Source organism: Poecilia reticulata, chromosome 21, assembly GCF_904066995.2.
Source record: "Poecilia reticulata chromosome 21, P_reticulata-male-v2, whole genome shotgun sequence".
NCBI lineage: Eukaryota > Metazoa > Chordata > Actinopteri > Cyprinodontiformes > Poeciliidae > Poecilia > Poecilia reticulata.
The window spans coordinates 24,637,754-24,656,639 of NC_088850.1; the positions used below are offsets into that span (position 1 = coordinate 24,637,754).

An 18,886-nucleotide genomic window follows, 5' to 3' on the forward strand; every position below is an offset into this window, starting at 1 on the left:
GGTCTTTGGGCTGCACTTTGTCTTTTTCCTCACCTAGGACCTGTCTGCCTTGGGTGACCCTACCAGGGGCACAAAGCCCCAGACAGCATAGCTCCTAGGATCATTGGGACACTCAAACCCCTCCACCACGATAAGGTGGCAGCCCAAGGAGGAGAACATGGAGAACCAATATTTAGTTTTGTACTTTATCTTCTTGTCTTACTTTTGTTTTTATTGTTTTGTTTGTATTTCTTTAAGTAAAGCACTTTAAACTGCCTTGTTGCCGGAAATGTACCTTTATGGTATTTTTGACCATTCTTCCAGAAGCACATTTGTGAGGTCACATACTGATTTTGGATGAGAAGGCCTGGTTCTCAGTCTGTAATTCATTCCAAAGGTGTTCTATTGGATTGAGGTCAGGACTCTGTGCAGGCCAGTCAAGTTTATCCACACCAGACTCCATCTTTGCTTTGTGCACAGTCATGTTGGAAGATGAAGGGACCAGCTCCAAAATGTTCCCAAAAATTTGGGAGCATGAAATTGTTCAAAATGTCTTGGTATGCTGAAGGTAGTCAGTTCCTTTCACTGAAACTAAGGGGTTCAAGCCCAGCTCCTGAAAAAACCACTCCACTCCATTGTGCCAAACTTTACACTTGGCACTATGCAGTCAGACAAGTACTGGGAACCTCCAAACCCAGACCTGCCAGATCGAGAAGCGTGATTTTTTACTCCAGAGAACGCGGAGTAACACTGTTGTAGAATCCAGCGGCACTGTGCTTTACACCACTGCAACTGACGCTTTATATTGCGCTTGGTCATGTATAGTTTGGATGCAGCTGCTCCACCATGGAAACCCATTTCATGAAGCTCTCTGTGTACTGTTATTGAGCTAATCTGAAGGCCACATGGTCTCGGTAGTGATGGACTCTGCAGAAAGTTGCTGACCTCTTCACACTATGCACTTCAGCATAGTTTACGTAGCCTACAGATTTGTGGCTACGTTGTCATGACTAACCGCTTCCATTTTTTTATAATACACTTGACTGTGGAGAGAGAAGAAATTTCACGACTTGTTGCACAGGTGGTATCCTATCAGTTGAATTCTCTGTTTCTCTCTAAAAGCCAAACAGAACAAATTTCAGTCACAATGTTAAACAAAAAACATCTGGTCTTTCTGATTCAGATGGCAGAAAGTAGCAATATATAGGGGAGATAAGAGTCTGATTTCATCTGTATGACTCCATTCACTGTCATCATGCCTCCTCTGGAGACATCCACAAGTTCCTGTTGCCTAGTGATGCTCTTCAGTGCTCTGATTAAAGTGAGCTTTAAAGCTCTGGACATGGTCTCTGCTGGCTGCATAATGAGTCCCACAGAGGAAAATTATTAACAGCGCCCATTCTTTCAAATTACAAGTTAGGTGCAAATCAAACTCTGTTCAACAATTGCTGTCTCTTTCAGAAGATCACACCAATCCAATTGATGCTGTGGATTTTACTAAGAGTGTTTCGATAGGTTTTTTATACAGTAAGTATGTTATTTAGAGTTTGTGGTGTGTAGTGTTAGTAGTTTTGCTAGCTTTCGCTGCATGGCTTCGTAACGAGCTCTGACGCACTGAGAAGAGACACCGCGCCGGAATGGCCATTTAGACCATTTAGGCCTATAAGGGTTAAAAAAATTCAGATGCCTAGACTGAATTTTCTAGGCATTCAGGTGCCTAGAATTTGCCTAGAGTTTTTTTTGCAGAAAAACAAGCAAAAAGTCACTGAAGACCGTTTACCAATGTAAGAAATGTCTAGGTCTTTATTACATTCAACAGTACAGTACACCAAAATTGCACATTTTCACCAGATAATAGCAGCATTCTGACTGGCAACAGACTAATTAATAGGCACAATGAAAACATTAAAATACAAATATACATTTTAAATAAGCTGTGGAACTTCAGCATGCTTAAAAAAACAACTCCTCTATTGTACACGCTGTTTCTCCACCATCAACTCATTTTCAATGCAAGGATCAATAAAAAGTCAGCCTCTCCTTTACTTTCCAAACATTACTCTCTCACAGAGTACAAGTCATTCAGTACATTCCTGGTTCAGAAAGTCTTTTTATTTGCTTTTTGGAAAAATCTACTTGTTTAAATGCTGGTCTCCAGAGAAGCCTCTGCTTAACATCTCAATGTGATCAAACTGTCACGAATCACTTGAGGTACTCGAATGTTTTCAGTACCTTGATTATTAAAATTTCTCAAGGCACATTACTTGCCTCAAAGCTTTGTTAAGTTATGTTTTACTATTTAGCGCAGTGTTTTACAGATAAGTGATTATTTTTGTTGCGTAACATTCTCACTTCCAGCTTCCTGTAGCTCCTGTTCAGGTTATGCTAGAAGCATAACCTCCAATTTTCACATTTTTCCAAGGCATCCAAGGGGATTTCACTGATTGATGATAAAGTCTGGCTTTTAGTGTTATCGGGACACCAAAGAGCATCCTGAAAATGACTGGCATGCAGTATGATAGCAGTTTTTTTACCTAGTTGCTGGTTCGGTGAGTAATATAAATATATAAATTTGGGCCAAGGTTGATAACTGATATTAATGCTGCTGTTATGGCAGTATGTGCCAATATTTTATTTTGTCAAATTTTTTTATTCAGTTACTCGCTTAATCGACAGAATAATGGATACAATACTCTAATAGTAAAATTATTGTTTATATTATTGTTTTTAAAGCTTTCTTCTATTTTTGTGTAATTCTAGCTGTGTACATTTGTTTAAGATACCACAGTTCCTGTGCCTGTGGACATATTGTTTAATTTTGGCCAAAGTCTCATAGCTTCTTACATTTCAATGCAACTTTGGTTCAAACATATAATAGACCTGAAACCTGTACATGGACTCAATTTCACTTCTTACTAGAATAAAACCTTTCTAATACAAAAGCAGCCACTGAAGTGTCAAAGTGTCTTTGATTGAAGATGATATTAATGGTTGTTTGATAATTCAAGCTGTGAATAATTTCAAATGCACATTCAGACTCAAAATGCAACCACACTTCCACTTTCACCAACACAGTGAGCTTCAAGATTTAAGACTGGGGGAGATAACAATTTCAATGGGAGATGTAAACTTAATTATAAAACATGCATAAAGATGGAAAGCTGGATATTTCTGAAAACATGGTAGTAGAACCTTAACATCTACTATACTATACCATAACCAGGCACTGCTTAGGACCAGTGCCAATGACAGGTTAGGACCCACTGAAGATCAAAATTTAACAACTGTTAAAACACAGAGTTCCTTCAAATCAAGGCTAAAATCCCAGCAGTGTTGAGTTGCCTTTGTTTAAAATCAATGTAATCATCATCTGACCACCATTAACAGTAAAGTACCTTGCCCAACAACGCAAAGACAGATAGAATAACACACACATCTGGGTAACCGATATTCAGAGCAACTTGAACCGGCGACCCACCGATTTTGTAGACAAAGTCCTAACATTGTCACCACCACTGTGGGTGCATGGGAGGCTTTAAACCACATAAACCACTAAAAGCACACAGTCACATTTAGAGTTTTGTAGTGTGAATAACCTGCTCTTTACCTGGTTGGATATTTTCTTTATCAGACCTGAAGGAAATGACTCAGACCCCCAACTGACTCCCAACAGTGGGGACAGTTGTTCTTCAGCACCAGTTGAGCGACTAACAACATAAAAATAAGATTCTCCAACATTCAAACACCCTGCACTGCAAATCACATCTAAAGCTGGAGTTTTTTTTCTATGTTCCATTTTAGAGTTTGATTGCATTTGTAGAAATGAATGGCAGAAAATTTTATCTCAAAGGACATGTTGGGTCTGAATATCACTTCGTCTGATAACATTCTCCAACTGCAACTACACACAGCCTGTAAACAGCAGGTTCTGATGTGATGGGATTAATTGCAAGCTGCAACTCCTGACGAGGAGTAACTGAAAACTGCAGAATGAGAAGCTTGTTTCAAAAAAGAAACAAGCTTTCTTATTTCCTTTTTGGATGGTGGTGACTGATAGAAGCACAGCATTGTGGGGGCTTTGGTAAATGACCTGTACTTGTCCAGAGGACACTGAAGCACTTCACACTACATTCAGACATTCAACCTTTCACACAGTGGTGATGGCAAGCCACAGTCGCCCTGGCACACTTACAGAAGCTGCCATGCACCACTGAACACCATCAGCAAGCCATCCGGGTGAAGTATCTTAGCCAAGAACTCATCGACAGAAGTGGACAGAGTGGGACTTGAACGGGCAAACCACCGATTGCAGGACAAACTCCTACCATCATCCCCATTTTAGGTTTAGGTGGGGGCTTTAGGTAGCACACCCTACCGGAATCAAAATGTCAAAAATGTTTGAGAAAAAGATTTTAGATTAAATTCATGTTTTCTAGAAAAAAAACATAGAAATGCTGAAAAATGTAAACGACCGACGTTTCCTTTCATCTTGGTGACTGTGTATGTTTCAAAAGGGGGAGGATGTTGACTATGTAGTATTTACTTGACAGTGATGCAGCAAAAGATTATGAGGAGTTTAAAGTAGAAAAGCAATGTAGGTTGTGAGGTCGCTTTTACAGTGTCAAAAGTGTATGGAAATACATATAATATATGAAATATCTGTAAGTATCAGTTAACACCCGTAATAGCAGTATTAACATCAGATATATGTGCATCCATAGATTAAACCCCTGCAGTGTTCTCATATCACACTGCACATGACAATACTCCAAATAGATCTTCTAAGGATGTAGGAGTCTGTCCCTTCAGGAGCTACTCAGCCTCCTGGCTTTTCAAAGAAGTGCTACTTTCAGCCTGAGCTTCTACTGAGAGAAATAAAGAACCAAGCAACCTCAAATGCAAGTTACATGGATTCAAAGTAGGGTTTCTAACAATATTATAAGAGTGGATTTTCCCTTTAAACCACAGAGCGATGCTCTCCACATACGTACACAGCACTGGGCTGGATGCGTCTCTTGGTGTTGCCCGGCAGCTGAGGAAGAAACTTGAAGTATTTAGGCATCAGATCGAGGCAGGCATCTCGGAACTTTTTGATCCTCCAGTAGTAGATGAGAGGGTTCAGGGCAGACTTGAGGTAGCACAACCACAGGAGCCATGTGCTGATTTGGAAAAAGCTGTCTTTGTGGTAAAAGCCAAAACTGAAGGTAGTCACCAGACTGTAGGCAGTAAAGGGTGCCCAACACACTGTAAATACAGAGAAGAGAATGAGGATGGTGGTGAAGGCACGGGTCTTGAAGCTCATGTCTATGTTCATCTGGAAGGGTTTCTGGAGGCTCAGCAGGCCCAGCTTGCTGGCCTGGCTCAGACACATGCTGTCTGGGTGGCTGTGGATGCGAATGGCATTGTGGCGGATGGTGTTCAGGATCCCCATGAATGTGAACAGCATGACCAGAAAAGGTATGAAGAAGAAAACTAGCATGAGGATCAAAACGTAAGCGTGGTATCCTGGGTCAGCGCTGTAACCAAAAACACACTGAGGGGCTCTGGGGGGGATTTGCAGGCGAGGGGAACCTACAGCCAGAGGGGAGGAGAAAACCGAAGAGAGCACCCAGGTGATCACAATGAGCAGCTTGGCTCTCTGTGGGCTGAGCTTGTCTTGTTTCTGGACAATAATCAGAAATCTATCAATGCTTATTATAAGCAAAATAGCTCCACCTTCAATCACAAACAACCAGAAGAGCATGGCAGACACCCGGCAGAAAGTGTTCCCAAAGATCCAGGTGGTGGTCATAACAGTGACTAAAGCGAACGGCATGTTGAGGATGGCCAGCATCATGTCTGCAAACGCCAGGTTGGCCAGGAGGATGTTGATGGCAGAGCGCATGGCGGATCTCTGGTACACCATCAGGCACACCACCACATTTCCTGCAAGGGCCACCAGTAGGATGGTTGCCATGACGAGGCTGAAGAAGACCTGAAGAGGTAGGCCGAGGCCTGGGGCCATTGCTGAGGACTTCCCCGTTGGGGTGACTGGCTGCGGCGCGGACCCAGAGCCCAGGGACGTGTTCGCCACGGGGACGTCCTCCATTAGCACCGTCTCTGATGAGTTAGAACCCCCATGACGCAGTGGAGAAGTGTGTTAATGTCCCACAGTTTTGGAAGGGGTATAGTGGAGTGAAGCCTTCCTTCCCAGAGTGAGTGTGCATCATCATGAGAAATATGGTGCTGGAGATACATATGTTCCTAATAAAGTCATGGTGTCATCTTCACAGCTGTGGAATCCTAGAATTCAAACACAGACAAAACAGAACACATGAATCAGATCATATAAAAAACATTAAAAGCATATTTCAGATTTATTTAAAGAGGGTTTTTTATAGATAATGAGCGTAACTCAGACCTATGGGTCGAGGCTGAAGAAGACCTGAAGAGGTCTTCTTCAGGTCTTGGCCAGGAGGCCAAGGTCTGAGGTAACTCAGACCTATTCTGTTGTTTGCCTATGGGTCTGAGCGTAACTCAGACCCATAGGCAAACAACAGAATTTAAATCCCTGGGTATATGCAGAATTCTGGAATGTTTTTTTCCCAAAAAACTAATTTTTTAAAACTTGATGAACTCTTGGTAAGTTCCCTAGACTCTTGGTGGACCTGTTGTTCTACAGGCAGAACAATAAAGCTTGGCTTATACTTGACACATGTACACAAATGTGTGTACATTTGTGGAATACATTTAAAATATATTTTTGCAGCATCTATGCTCTGTGCAGCTTATCCCCACCAGTATCGTATGAGGTGAGTTTGGGCACTCCGATAGATTTCCATAGAAAGATTGGAATGCAGAAGTCATGCAGCTCCAAATAGTTCCAAACAGCACTAAAACTGAAACAGTTCCAGGACTGATCGTAGCTCATTCTCAGTGTTTCAGGAGTGTTTCTCTGGTAAGTTGGTGAAAATACATTTTGCTTGTGCAGAACTCTACTACTCATCAGTTAGCTCAGACCCATAGGCAACAACATATCAATTCCATCCTAGCATACCTCAACTGGGTCCCTGTGCACTACAAATTTTATTTTAAGAGTTATTTGTTTTCAATATGAAAATTATTTGTTTGCTTGAACAATCTTCCTCCACCATATCCATCAGAGCTGTTTCAGCCTTACTGCCCACCCTGATCCCTAAGTTCAACCAATCGGTTGCTGTTGATAGGCTGAAGTTCAGAGGTGACAGAGCATTTTCTGCTTTTGCTTCAAAGTTACGCAACAAGTTACCCTTTAGTGTGTAGATATTTCCGTTTTCAAATCTATTAAAACTTTTATTCCTTGAATTTTAACACTAATCTTGTCTTGTATGGCATCTTAAGATACACCTGCCATGTACGTTGTATGTGTACATGGCAGGCTGTGTTTTCTTTTGTTTGTTTTTTTTCATATTTCAGCTTTTATGTTAATCACTTTGGCTCAGTGGTTCTTAACCTGGGTTCGATCGAACCCCAGGGGTTCGATGAGTTGGTCTCAGGGGTTCGGCGGAGCCTCTGCCGCGGAGGTAAAGACGCGCCCCGCTTTGTCATCACTTGCTGCAGAGGATCATGTTAGGATCATTGCTGAGCCAATCAGAGCTGCGGAGGAGCCCTGATTGGAGGAGATCCACTCTCAGCAGGGATTTGAACTTGTGTCTTGATTTACTTCAGCAAAGCTCAGTTTTTACCAAATTCTGTAGCTTTCTAAATCTGCTCCTTAGTCGCATCTTTTCGGGGTTGCTACTGCCTCTAGTGGCGTGGGGGTGGTAACACAGCTAATATAATTACATTACTAAATCAGAATATACATTTTTCATTCTCTTAAGAATGTAGAGCTAATTAAATGACCTAAACAAAACCTTAAAGTGGTTCCAGTTTCTCTCGATGGCCAACCAGTTGAAACTGTGGCACATTTTAAATACCTTGGCTCGTTTCTGGACAGTCAGCTCAACTTTGCTGAAAACACTGACTATATTTTGAAGAACTGTTCTCAGAGACTCTACCTTTTAGGAAGACCTAGTGATCTTGGGGTGATCTAGACTCTAGTTGGGTCACCACTATGTCTTGAATTTGGGGGGAAAAAATCATATTTATCACTACAGAAGGGTTCAGTGAATGCGCATAAGAAACTGGTGGGTTCGGTACCTAATAAAAGGTGAAGAACCACTGCTTTGGCTATATTAGCAATTTTTTAAATGTGCTGTAGCAATAAAATTTATTCATAATTTAGTAAAGTTGATCATTTTTACATTAAATAATTATTTCAAAATAGCTTATTTTTCACAATCCATCTGCAGTGAACCCACAGTATTCATGGGGATGAACAGCTGAAATGTGAAAATACTTGTACTATAAAAGCTGATGCCTGCATATTTTAGTAGTTCAACTGCCAAATAAATCTCAATGTGGATTAATGTGTATAGTGTAAAACAGTAGCTCAGACTTAGACTTATTTTATTGCTGTAGCACAAAGACACAATAGTGAAACTGGCAATGAAACACATTAAAAATAACATCTGCGGTTTTCCTTAACTCTGTTCTTGTGGGTTCCACCAATGAGCGCCAGGAAAAATTAATTTGAGGTTGGTTGCTTTCCTACTATTTGTAAAGTAGCATTACACTTAGGTATTTGAGTTGGATTTCCTTTTGAATATGTTAGATATGCGCCATGAAAAAATAGGAAAAATGTTCACATTCCACAGAAAGATCAGTGAACTGGTGAATTAGCGAATAATTCCCTGCCAGCATGCCTAGGTGGGCCCCTTGTGGGGGAAAGGAGGGCTGATATATGGGTCTCCTGGTCCCCCCAGTGGTTTCCAAACATTTTCTGCCCCCCCCCCTATGGATTACAAATAGCTCTCTGGTTGAAATACGTATATTTATGTGAGGGGTTAGGGGGTAATCAACTTTTATGGGGGTAAAATGAATGTACAAAGCTGAATTGATTGATAGCCTACGGGCTACTTGATAAGCTTAAGGAGATGTATTGATATTATCTAGTCATCTTTTAGCTAACATTACCTGCATCCAGCAACTTTACTCAACTCAGTCGGTTAGTTTGGGGGAAAAACTGAAAAGTTATTTGTGTTTTGCTGCCATGATACTAACACACCCTATGTGTAGCAGCAGCAGGTCTCCTTCACTGCCGCACAGGCGTAAACGCAGCGCGAGCGTCATAGCGTCATAGCGCCCATGTTGCGTTTGAAGGCGGCTCGGAAAAACAGGTTATCACGTGTTAAAAACGGATTAAACAGTTTTAACTGCTGATGAAAGTGACAGAGGACACAGATATGGGAAGTGTGGAAGTTCCTACTGTATGAAATTGGCATAGGAATAACAGAGAGTTGGCCATTCTAAGGTACAAATCCAGCGCATACAGCGTTCATGTTTTTGTTTTTTTTTTTCATCCAGACGGCTTCCCGGACCCCCCCTGCAATGGCACGACGCCCCCCCTTCAAACAGTTTCACAGTTTGAACCTTTGCTTTAAGGCATTCATCGAAAGGTTTGTTTCAAATCCCTTTTCTCAAAAGTAGCTACAAAGAAAACAAAAGCAGACATAATCTTTACTCCAACAGGTGTTGGGGAACAACACACGTTATTCCATGCGTTGTTCCCCAAACACATGGAATAACAGTGGGAATTAATCCCCACTGAGAGCCAACAGCAGGGCATAATAACTAGCTCTGCTGTGAGAAAAACACATGGAATAACAAAATGTGGAAGCTGTTTAAATGTCTTGTTCTACAAATGTCATCAGAAATGTGTGAGTGTTTCCTGACAGCCACTTTTCCATTGAGCATAAATAAGTCCAGCACTGCCATAAAACCCCTTATCAACAAACAATGGAAGCTCATCTTACAGCCAGGGGTCATTGCAATGGCTAAGCTGCAAATACAGCTGAAAAACAGTCCATTAGTAGATCAAATAACTTCCATGATAACTGAAGCTTTATCATCTCTATGTAGTCTAATGTAGGTCCTGTACAGTCCTGATCACAGGGAAGTTTAATGATGTGTTGTGTTGCTTAGCTGCATGGGATACCTGGACATGTACCGGTCACTGGTCGGTGTGGACCAAAATCTGAATCAAGTTACATTCAAAGTGGTTAGTGGTTTGTTTCTGTGCTTCACTATTTGGTAGCAGACTAAACAGTCAGCTGATTGACATCTTTCTGTGTTTATACTGCAGTAAAACAGCATATTGCATGATTAGGGTGGAACGTTTCTTGGTTCGAAATGTCACAGCTGGGAAGTGAATTTCAACAGGGGAGTTCGGCCTGACAGCTCTGGGCTGTCCGTGTCCGTTAAGCTAATATCTACACATAGGGTTATTTTATGTTGTCTGGGAATGGTTACTGTTGTAGATACAGAAGCTTTGCTGCTCTTATATAGTTGCTCTCAGATCCAATTTTCCTACCAGATAAAGTATTTTTGAATTGATTTAAAGGTACCCCAAAGCACATCTCCCATCACTGATTAAAAATCTTGTGAGGACCAAAATATTTAAGTGTGAAATGTGAGGCCAGGCTGACAGGCGGAGCCTAGATTAAGCTAGGTCATGTTAAACAACCTGTTCCTGAACAGAGCAACAGATCTACAAAAAAAACTTAAGAAAGCTACACTTCATGGGAAAGAAGAGTGGCCTGAAATATCTCCACAGCATGATAGGCAGGAAAAGGTCACATATGCTGAACTGTGGGATGCTGCTGCCAAAAAGGCCTTTGCAAACAACTCAATAATTAGGCAGACTGCTTTCCACACACGGCTTCATTTTAATTTGAAACAGCATTTCACCAAGACTCAGATCTGGTGTGTAAGATAAATGATTTTTATTCTATCTTCACGAGTGTCATCTAAATCAAAGATTGAAAAGAGAACAGCAAACAGACATATTTGACAGTTGCAGCCTTCTGCACCGAACGAAATCCTGAAAATGACCAATATAAGGAAGTGGAGGCAAATGGTTTATGAGTTTGCATAGCATCCATCATGTCTGTCTCTACAAGTGTCACAGACTTTTTAGTCAATGCTATCATGCTATTCTCAGAAGGCCAAGCCTGTGGGAAAGTGTGGTGAACCACAAGCTGTGCAGTGAAAGAGACACTGTCATCCCTCTGATGCAGCAGATCACAAGTTGTCCTGAAATTTGAAGTCATATTTAATAAATCAGAGCATGGCCCCTGATAATGATTATTTAGCAAATAACAACCTTTAAACATGTATTAATCATATTTTTCATTAATCCATCCATCCATCCATCCATCCATCCATCCATCCATCCATCCATCCATCCATCCATCCATTTTCTTCCGCTTATCCGGGGTCGGGTCGCGGGGGCAGCAGCTTCAGAAGGGAGGCCCAGACTTCCCCCTCCTGAGACGCCGGATGGTGGTGGACCAGAATCGCCTCGAAGCCGTACGGAAGTCTTTCTGAATGGCCTCTCCAAACTCCTCCCACGCCCAAATTTTTGCCTCAGCGACCACCCGAGCCGGATGCTGCTTCGCCCGCCGGTACCCATCAGCTGCTTCTGGACTGCCACGGGCCAAAAAGATCCGATAGGACTCCTTCAGCGTGACAGCATCCCTCACCGAAGGCATCCACCAACGGGTTCGAGGGTTGCCGCCGCGACAGGCACCAACAACCTTGGATCGGTATTGGTACCTTGGCCCGGAACATGTTCGAAGTTCTGCCGGAGATGGGAGTTAAAGCTCTGTCTCACAGGGGACTCTGCCAGACGTTCCCAGGAGACCCTCACTACACGTTTGGGCCTGCCAGGACTGACCGGCTTCCTCCCCCACCACTGTAGCCAACTCACCACCAGGTAGTGGTCGGTGGACAGCTCCACACCTCTCTTCACCGGAGTGTCCAAGACATACGGCCGCAAATCCGATGAAACGATGACAAAATCGATCATCGAACTGCGGTCTAGGGTGTCCTGGTGCCAAGTGCACATATGGACACCCTTATGCTTGAACATGGTGTTCGTGATGGACAATCCGTGACGAGCACAGAAGTCCAACAACAGAACACCACTTGAGTTCAGATCGGGGGGGGGCATTCCTCCCAACCACGCCCCTCACTGTCATTGCCCACGTGAGCGTTGAAGTCCCCCAGTAGAACAAGGGAGTCCCCAGGAGGGGCACTATCCAGTACCCCGTCTAAGGACTCCAAGAAGGATGGGTAATCCGAACTGCTGTTTGGCCCGTAAGCACAAACAACAGTCAGGTGAGCCCATTGGAAGGGGGACCCACGTTTCCTCTTCGGGCTGAGCCTGGCCGGGCTCCGTGGGTAAAAGCCCGGCCACCAGGCGCTTGCCATCGTGCCCCACCTCCAGGCATGGCTCCAGAGTGGGGCCCCGGTGACCCGCGTCCGGGCGAGAGAAAACCAAGTCCAATGTCATCATAGGGGTCTTCAGGCTGCGCTTTGTCTGGTTCCTCACCTAGGACCTGTCTGCCTTGGGTGACCCTACCAGGGGCATAAAACCCCAGACAGCATAGCTACTAGGATCATTGGGACACTCAAACCCCTCCACCACGATAAGGTGGCAGCCCAAGGAAGCTACACCTTCACAAAAACTTAAGGCTCTAAATAAAAACAAGTTTTAATAAGTAACTCTACTTAGAATTCCTCATAAATATGAATTTATTCATGTGTTATTTAAATTATAACTAGAGTTGCTTTAAACTTTTATTTATTTATTTAAATTTTTTTTTTGGGGGGGGGTCATATCCTGGATGGATGAAAACCTATAAATATGTTGGAATTGAATATTTGGGAAGTGTCATAACTTAAACTTAAAGGTCAGCACCAGAGTTTCTTAGAAAAGTATTCAGATTTTATTTTAAGTTTTAAAAGCTCGACATTGAAGATGATAAGAAATATAGGCATAGCTTTATTCTATTTTACTGTCAGCTCTTGTAGCCCCTCTGCTCTCGGCTCCCATACAGAGCTGTCGGCTAGTGGTGACACTCAGCCCCTCCAGTTTCAAACTCTTCTTATTAAAGTAAGAGTTAGAGAGCTAAATATAATTGAAATATTGTCTACCTTCGACAGAAAAAGGAGCAATGAAAGCAATGTAGCAGTTTAGCTAGCTTTGATTTCCAAGGCTTTAATGTGGCAGTTTATCATGATTCAGCCAAAGTAGTGAAATAACAAACTGCAGTCTGATTTTTATTGTTAACGTGTTTCTTCCTATTGAGCAGTGAAAGTAAATAAAACGTGTTACACATCTTTTGCTTTAAGTATTTACTTACTGTAGGGGTTTTTGTTTGTGCTGCAGAGCCACAGCTAACAGCTAACAGCTAGCTCCTCACTTCACGGGCTCTAATGGAGCCTGTGTCGTTGTGTCGTTGAACTACTACTATTAGAACAATGGTGCTAACTATTGTTAGAATAGTGGGGGGAACCTCAAAATTAATTCTTATTTTTTTCTTAGATGAATGACAGATTTACTTTGTTTCTATTGCCTTTTTTACATTGATATTCTTTAAATACAAGAGTTTCTTTTAGAGATGTGCCGATCAGGTTTTTTCCTGCCGATACCGATCACCCATGAGGGCTGATAACCGATACCGATCACATAATTATTATTATTTTTTTTTTAATCATAAATACTACTGGTTACATTATGTGGAAAAAGGAACCATGAATTCACCTTAATTTAGACAAAAACTTGTTTTTAATAACTTTCTCCAAGAAGAAAACTAAACAAAACAGGCATTGTGCAAATTGTCCTGCTATCAATAATACTATCTTTAACAGACTGATAACATATGGAGGCTCTGAAGAGGCTAAATAATGCAAAGAGCCAAAATAAAACCTCTCAACATTGCCAAAAAAATTAAAATATAAAACTTAACATTCAAAGGCAAATACAGGATCCATTACAATAAACAATCCAGAGTTACTGAATGAAAACTTCCTGGTAGCATGGCGGCTAGCTGACTACTGCTAGTTCTGAGTGGCTGTTTCTAACTGAGTGGAGTAATTATGCAGAGCAGGGAGATTGATTATTTTTTTGAGATTATCTGTCTCATGTTAGGACAGCAAAAGTTTTAATACGTATGTAAAATGTATTTTTTAGGTTAGATGCTGCAGCTTTAAACAGAGGTTTGGTGTGAGAGTCACTACCAGGTGGAGCAGAAGCGGGTTAGGGTAGCGTAGCTACAGCTGCTACGCTACCTGTAGCGTAGCAGCGGTTCAGCAGCGAGAGCAGAACCAGCGTCTTACATCGCAGCTCGAAGACTTAAATAATTTTGCGGGTTATTTGTTTAGCTTTCTGTCCGTCATGCTAATCTGGGTGAGTGTTTGTAGCTGTGCTCTGCTTTACCTGCTATCTGATCCTCCGTATGTCTTTTTACTGCAGTGAGCCTCGATGTAGCCAAACTCTATCAAGTATGGCATTGTTTTTATGTCGTATTAGCTTTGTTGTGTTGATGCATTTTGACCTGCTTCAATTTTCCGCCGCAACACGCAAACTTTCCCATTCACTCAGTGCGTTATAGTTCCACATCGCTTAGGATTTGTTGCTGCGCGTTTGTGCAGATTGAAGGAAAGAGGAGACCAGCTGCACAGGCAGGCTGAGAAATGAGATGCAGGTGATCGGTATCGGCAACGAGCCAATGATCGCCGATCACCGATCATGCACTTTTTCACGAAAATCGGCCCGATTATGATCGGTGACCGATCGATCGGCACACCTCTAGTTTCTTTCTTTAATGATTTCTGTGGGGGGTACAATTCTAGACTTTTCCAGCATTGGGGGGTACCGGACGTCCCCAACCCCCAGGATTTACGCCTATGGTTAAGTCATTTAACATCATTTGATGTTATATGATGTTAGTATTCATTTGTGAATATTAGAATAATTCACTCTACAGTTGGCCAGAAGCAGCTTCTGTGTTTTAGCAATAAAATGGTTCTGTTTACTTAAAAAAAAACCTTTTTAGAGATTGAGGGGCGGCAGACCCACTCCACAGTGAGCTGACCCTGCTGACCAGGCCTGCTGACAATTCACCTCCATCCAGCAGGGGAGGGTGGCTTGGGAAGCCATAGCAACCAGAGCAGCTTTATTCCACCAAACATAGATGATCTGATCCCGCCACTATTATCTAGTTCAGGTGTTTTTCCAGATGATTACCTGCTGCTGCTTCCTCCCATGGTGGAGCTCAGAAGCGACTCCACGGTGGAAGATCAGCGTCCAAGAGGAGCATCCGAGCGACCAGGCTCTCCGTCCGGCCTCGGTGTGTATGAAGATCCCTCACCAGATGTTGTGCTTCGGTGGATCTCCCCTGGGAATCAACCTGTTTTAGGACAGATTTATCAACAGCGCGACAGCCGCTGATGAAACCACCTACACGGATGAAATGTGAGATTCTTCCTGGCGTTTCGACGAGGCTTTATTTCCACCAGCACCGTTTTTCCTTGTTTTCAAAGAGCAATCCAGAGTTTTTCACCGTGTTCGATTATCCAGATGTTCTCTGAAGCTAAAAGCTGTTAGCAGCTTCGGCTGTTCGGAGTCGACTCTTCCAAAACTACTCTTCACTGAGGAAAGAGCTGCGGAGCCGGTCACACACAACCACCTCCTGCCTGGGCTTTCAAAATAAAAGTCCGCTCATCATTTCTACCCGCCGCGGCTTAAAGAAGATTTAATCCCGGCTGCTCTGTTTCACATTCATCAGCCTTTTATATTGTGACTTTCAACAAGTTAACTCATGGCTAACTGACCCATAAACACTCATTTAAAGAGACAGTTTTATGTATTTTCCAGCTAAGTGCTATTAGCACAATCAAGTAAGTATAATGTTGTTATTACCAATGCGGTAAGACTTTATTTGAAGGGGGGTGAATAAGACTGACATGACACTGTCATAAACATGAATAAGTCTTTATGAATTTATTTATGTCATAAAGTGTCATTTGGTAAATAATGACACTGTTAATACAAAGTTGACATTATTGAAAATGTCTTTGTTATGACAACTTGACATTAAGCAAGAAATTATAACTTGTCATGAATGTAATAACAGGTGAATTTATTGGTTTATATCATGAACATTTCCAGTTACCTCAAGTAAAGTTGACCACACAGGTAACTGGAAATGTTCATGACTCATTAAAGCGATAGATTAATGACAATCAATGACATCTTCATTACTAGTTTACTGTGATACACTTTAACAGAGGAGGATGATGTCACAATTGTAATGGTCTCATGACAACAAAAGGTATGTGTAACAAGTGACTTGTTAATGTCTTATAAGGATAACATTTTAAAATTCACCTGTTATGACATTCATGACAAGTTATTATATCTAGCTTAATGTCAAGTTGTCATGACAAAGACATTTTCAATAATGTCAACTTTGTATTAAAAGTGTCATGATTTATTGAATGACGCTTTATGACAGCAGTCATAAATATTCATGAAGAATTATTGATGTTCATGTTTATGACAGTGTCATGTCAGTCTTATTCACTTTCCCCTTCAAATAAAGTGTTACCAAAAAGGCTGCATATGAAAACTAACTGAAATTGAACCTCTGTCATTTTAAGAAGCTCCTGCTCTTTCCTACACTCAGCACTTCATCACAATAATGTTCCTCCATTAAGCCTTTAACAACATTCATTGGTGTTTGAATGAGAAATAGTGACGAGCTCAGCAGACCAGCAGTTCCATCAAGTGTTTGGTTATTGCTGCTGCCACTAGTCTGGAGGAACTGAGTGGGGGCGTGGCGGGGGTAAGGGGGTTGTAATGGGAAAGGGCTGTTCCTTGAGGCATAAACTCGGCTGGAGACTGGAGCTTTGTCCAGGAGGAACTTTGTGGAAACAGGCCTAAATGCTTGTTTTAGCAAGTGTTTAGGCACCATGAATGGTTGCCATAGGAGATTCAAGGATTCCTCAAAGATGCATGGAAGAATCAAAGCAACACTCCAGGGGTGTTTTTGTTGTTTTTCATTGTAGCATGATATAAAGATCAAAAAAGTAAATTTTACACAATATACCACCTTTAAGATTTGGTCGTTGTGGTGAAACTTTATTAGTCTGCGAGTGAAAAATACCTCGACATAAATGAGGCTAGAAAAAAGGTATAAGGACTGGGGAGAATTTGAAAAGGAAATATTCTGATGCTTGGCTTTTTACAGGTACCCAGAAGCGTGAACATACAATTTATACAATTTTAAATTGGTTGACCCCTTCTTATCTTTAGGGTCTTTTGAAACATAAGTATGTATTATTTTACCCAATTATCCTTACAGGAACTTTAAAGGTGGAGAATCATAGGTGGCTATTTCAAGCAGTCATGACAGGTGGGACCCATTCAGGGTGTCCATCCTCATCTGTTGTTGAATTTCTTTCTAGATTAGAGCATGTTGAGGTTTTTGAGATCCTTGAGCCTGCTTCATGTTGTCAACCAGCAAGTAAGATTTTGTTTTTGATTCAACAGCTCAGCAGTAATCAAACCAGGCTGTGTCCAATGATTGTGCTCAGCATTTTGGGGGTGATGATTAATCACAGCTTAGTAAGTTTGGTTGGTTTTACTGCATAAATATTTAACATAAGCTAAATAGCTCATCTTCACCCAAGCAACTTTCAATAACAATATAAAAGAATCCAATTGGAAAGAGTTTTCTTGTCTTATTCTGAAAAACCAGCAGTATTTCCGGAAGCACATGCACACTCTATGTAGCTAGCTTGAAGTTTTTAGTGATCCAAGCTGACTTGGATGAGTGTATTACCCACAACTAATCGCTGCGTTTTGAGTTAAGATGCGGAATTATGGCGATGTTTTGCTGGTTTTCTTGGTCTTTATTGAAAATTCAAAGACAGGGTCAGCAGAAAAAAGAAATAAAAATATTTTTTTACATTTAGTTAAAAATTAAAAATTAACTGTGAGAAAAGTCAAAGTGTAAGAAATGCAAGATGACTTTCAAATCTTAAACCATTAACATATTAGCACAAAGATTGAACTTTGTGATGTTGTAACGTTAAGCACTCTTAAATAAAATTATTTCACTTCAAAAATGGAGGCGATTATTATGGAGGACCAAAACTGACATAAGAAATAAAAGCATAAATATATATTTAGCTTTTCCTTAGACATGAGTTTCCGTGATGTATATATTTTCTTTATCATTTCCCCTAAACATGCGTTTTTGTCAAGAAAAGTACATATTTTGTTTGGTCTTTTCTTTATACAAGCCCTCCTTTTGTCATTGCCTCCTGCATCGTTATGTTAATGAGCAGAGCTGCCTTATAAGTCCAGCTGCTCTGCTATCAGGTCCAGTCGCTCAGCGCCATCTTTACAGGCCACAATCCAAAACAAACTTTATCCCGGTGGTTGTGTGGGACCGACTGCAGTGAAGTTAGTTTCGAGTTGGATATTGGAGCAAGCAGCGTTTAGCTTAAGGTTGATCCGATTTATGAACTCTAATTTCGGCCAGCCGTTCTCCAGCTCCCTCCTCAGCACTTGGAGGTTCACTTCGGGAGCGTGTCTCATGGAAAAGCATGAATTACCACTTTTTTGTATCAATTGGTCACATTTGACAGGATTGTTTGGTTCGAACATTTGTTGACAGTCGCTTGCACGGCGGATATTGGAATATCCAATATCCAACTCGAAACTAACTTTACTCAGTAACACAATAAAACCACCGAGATAAACGTTTGTTTTGATCTGTGGCCTGTAAAGATGGCGCTGAGCGACTGTAAAGTCGCTGAGCGTCCAGTGAGTCGCTCAGCGGTCTCATTGGTCCAGTGAGACCAGTGAGACCGTCTCACTGGTCTGCGTCAGACCAGTGCTGACTGGTCTGACGTTGTGGTCTCACTGCGTCAGACCACAACGTCTGACGCAGTGACGTTGGTTCCAAAGCTCTATTGGCCAATAGCAGAG

The 18,886-nt window shown here is 41.7% G+C and overlaps 1 protein-coding gene across 1 annotated transcript; it reads right to left on the reverse strand.

Annotated features, from left to right (window-relative positions):
• Positions 1-1,754: 1,754 nt before the first annotated feature.
• gpr63 (G protein-coupled receptor 63) lies at positions 1,755-15,546 on the reverse strand. Its single transcript, XM_008398585.3, has 2 exons — positions 15,134-15,546; positions 1,755-6,261 (listed from the first exon to the last, which is right to left on the reverse strand). The coding sequence occupies exon 2, from the start codon at positions 6,065-6,067 to the stop codon at positions 4,937-4,939; it is 1,131 nt and encodes a 376-aa protein (XP_008396807.1). The 5' UTR covers positions 6,068-6,261; positions 15,134-15,546; the 3' UTR covers positions 1,755-4,936.
• Between the last annotated feature and the right edge of the window lie 3,340 nt (positions 15,547-18,886).

Bases quoted from the DNA above. Each gene is read 5' to 3' on its own strand.
- gpr63 (XM_008398585.3), bottom strand. From the start codon at position 6,067: ATGGAGGACGTCCCCGTGGCGAACACGTCCCTGGGCTCTGGGTCCGCG.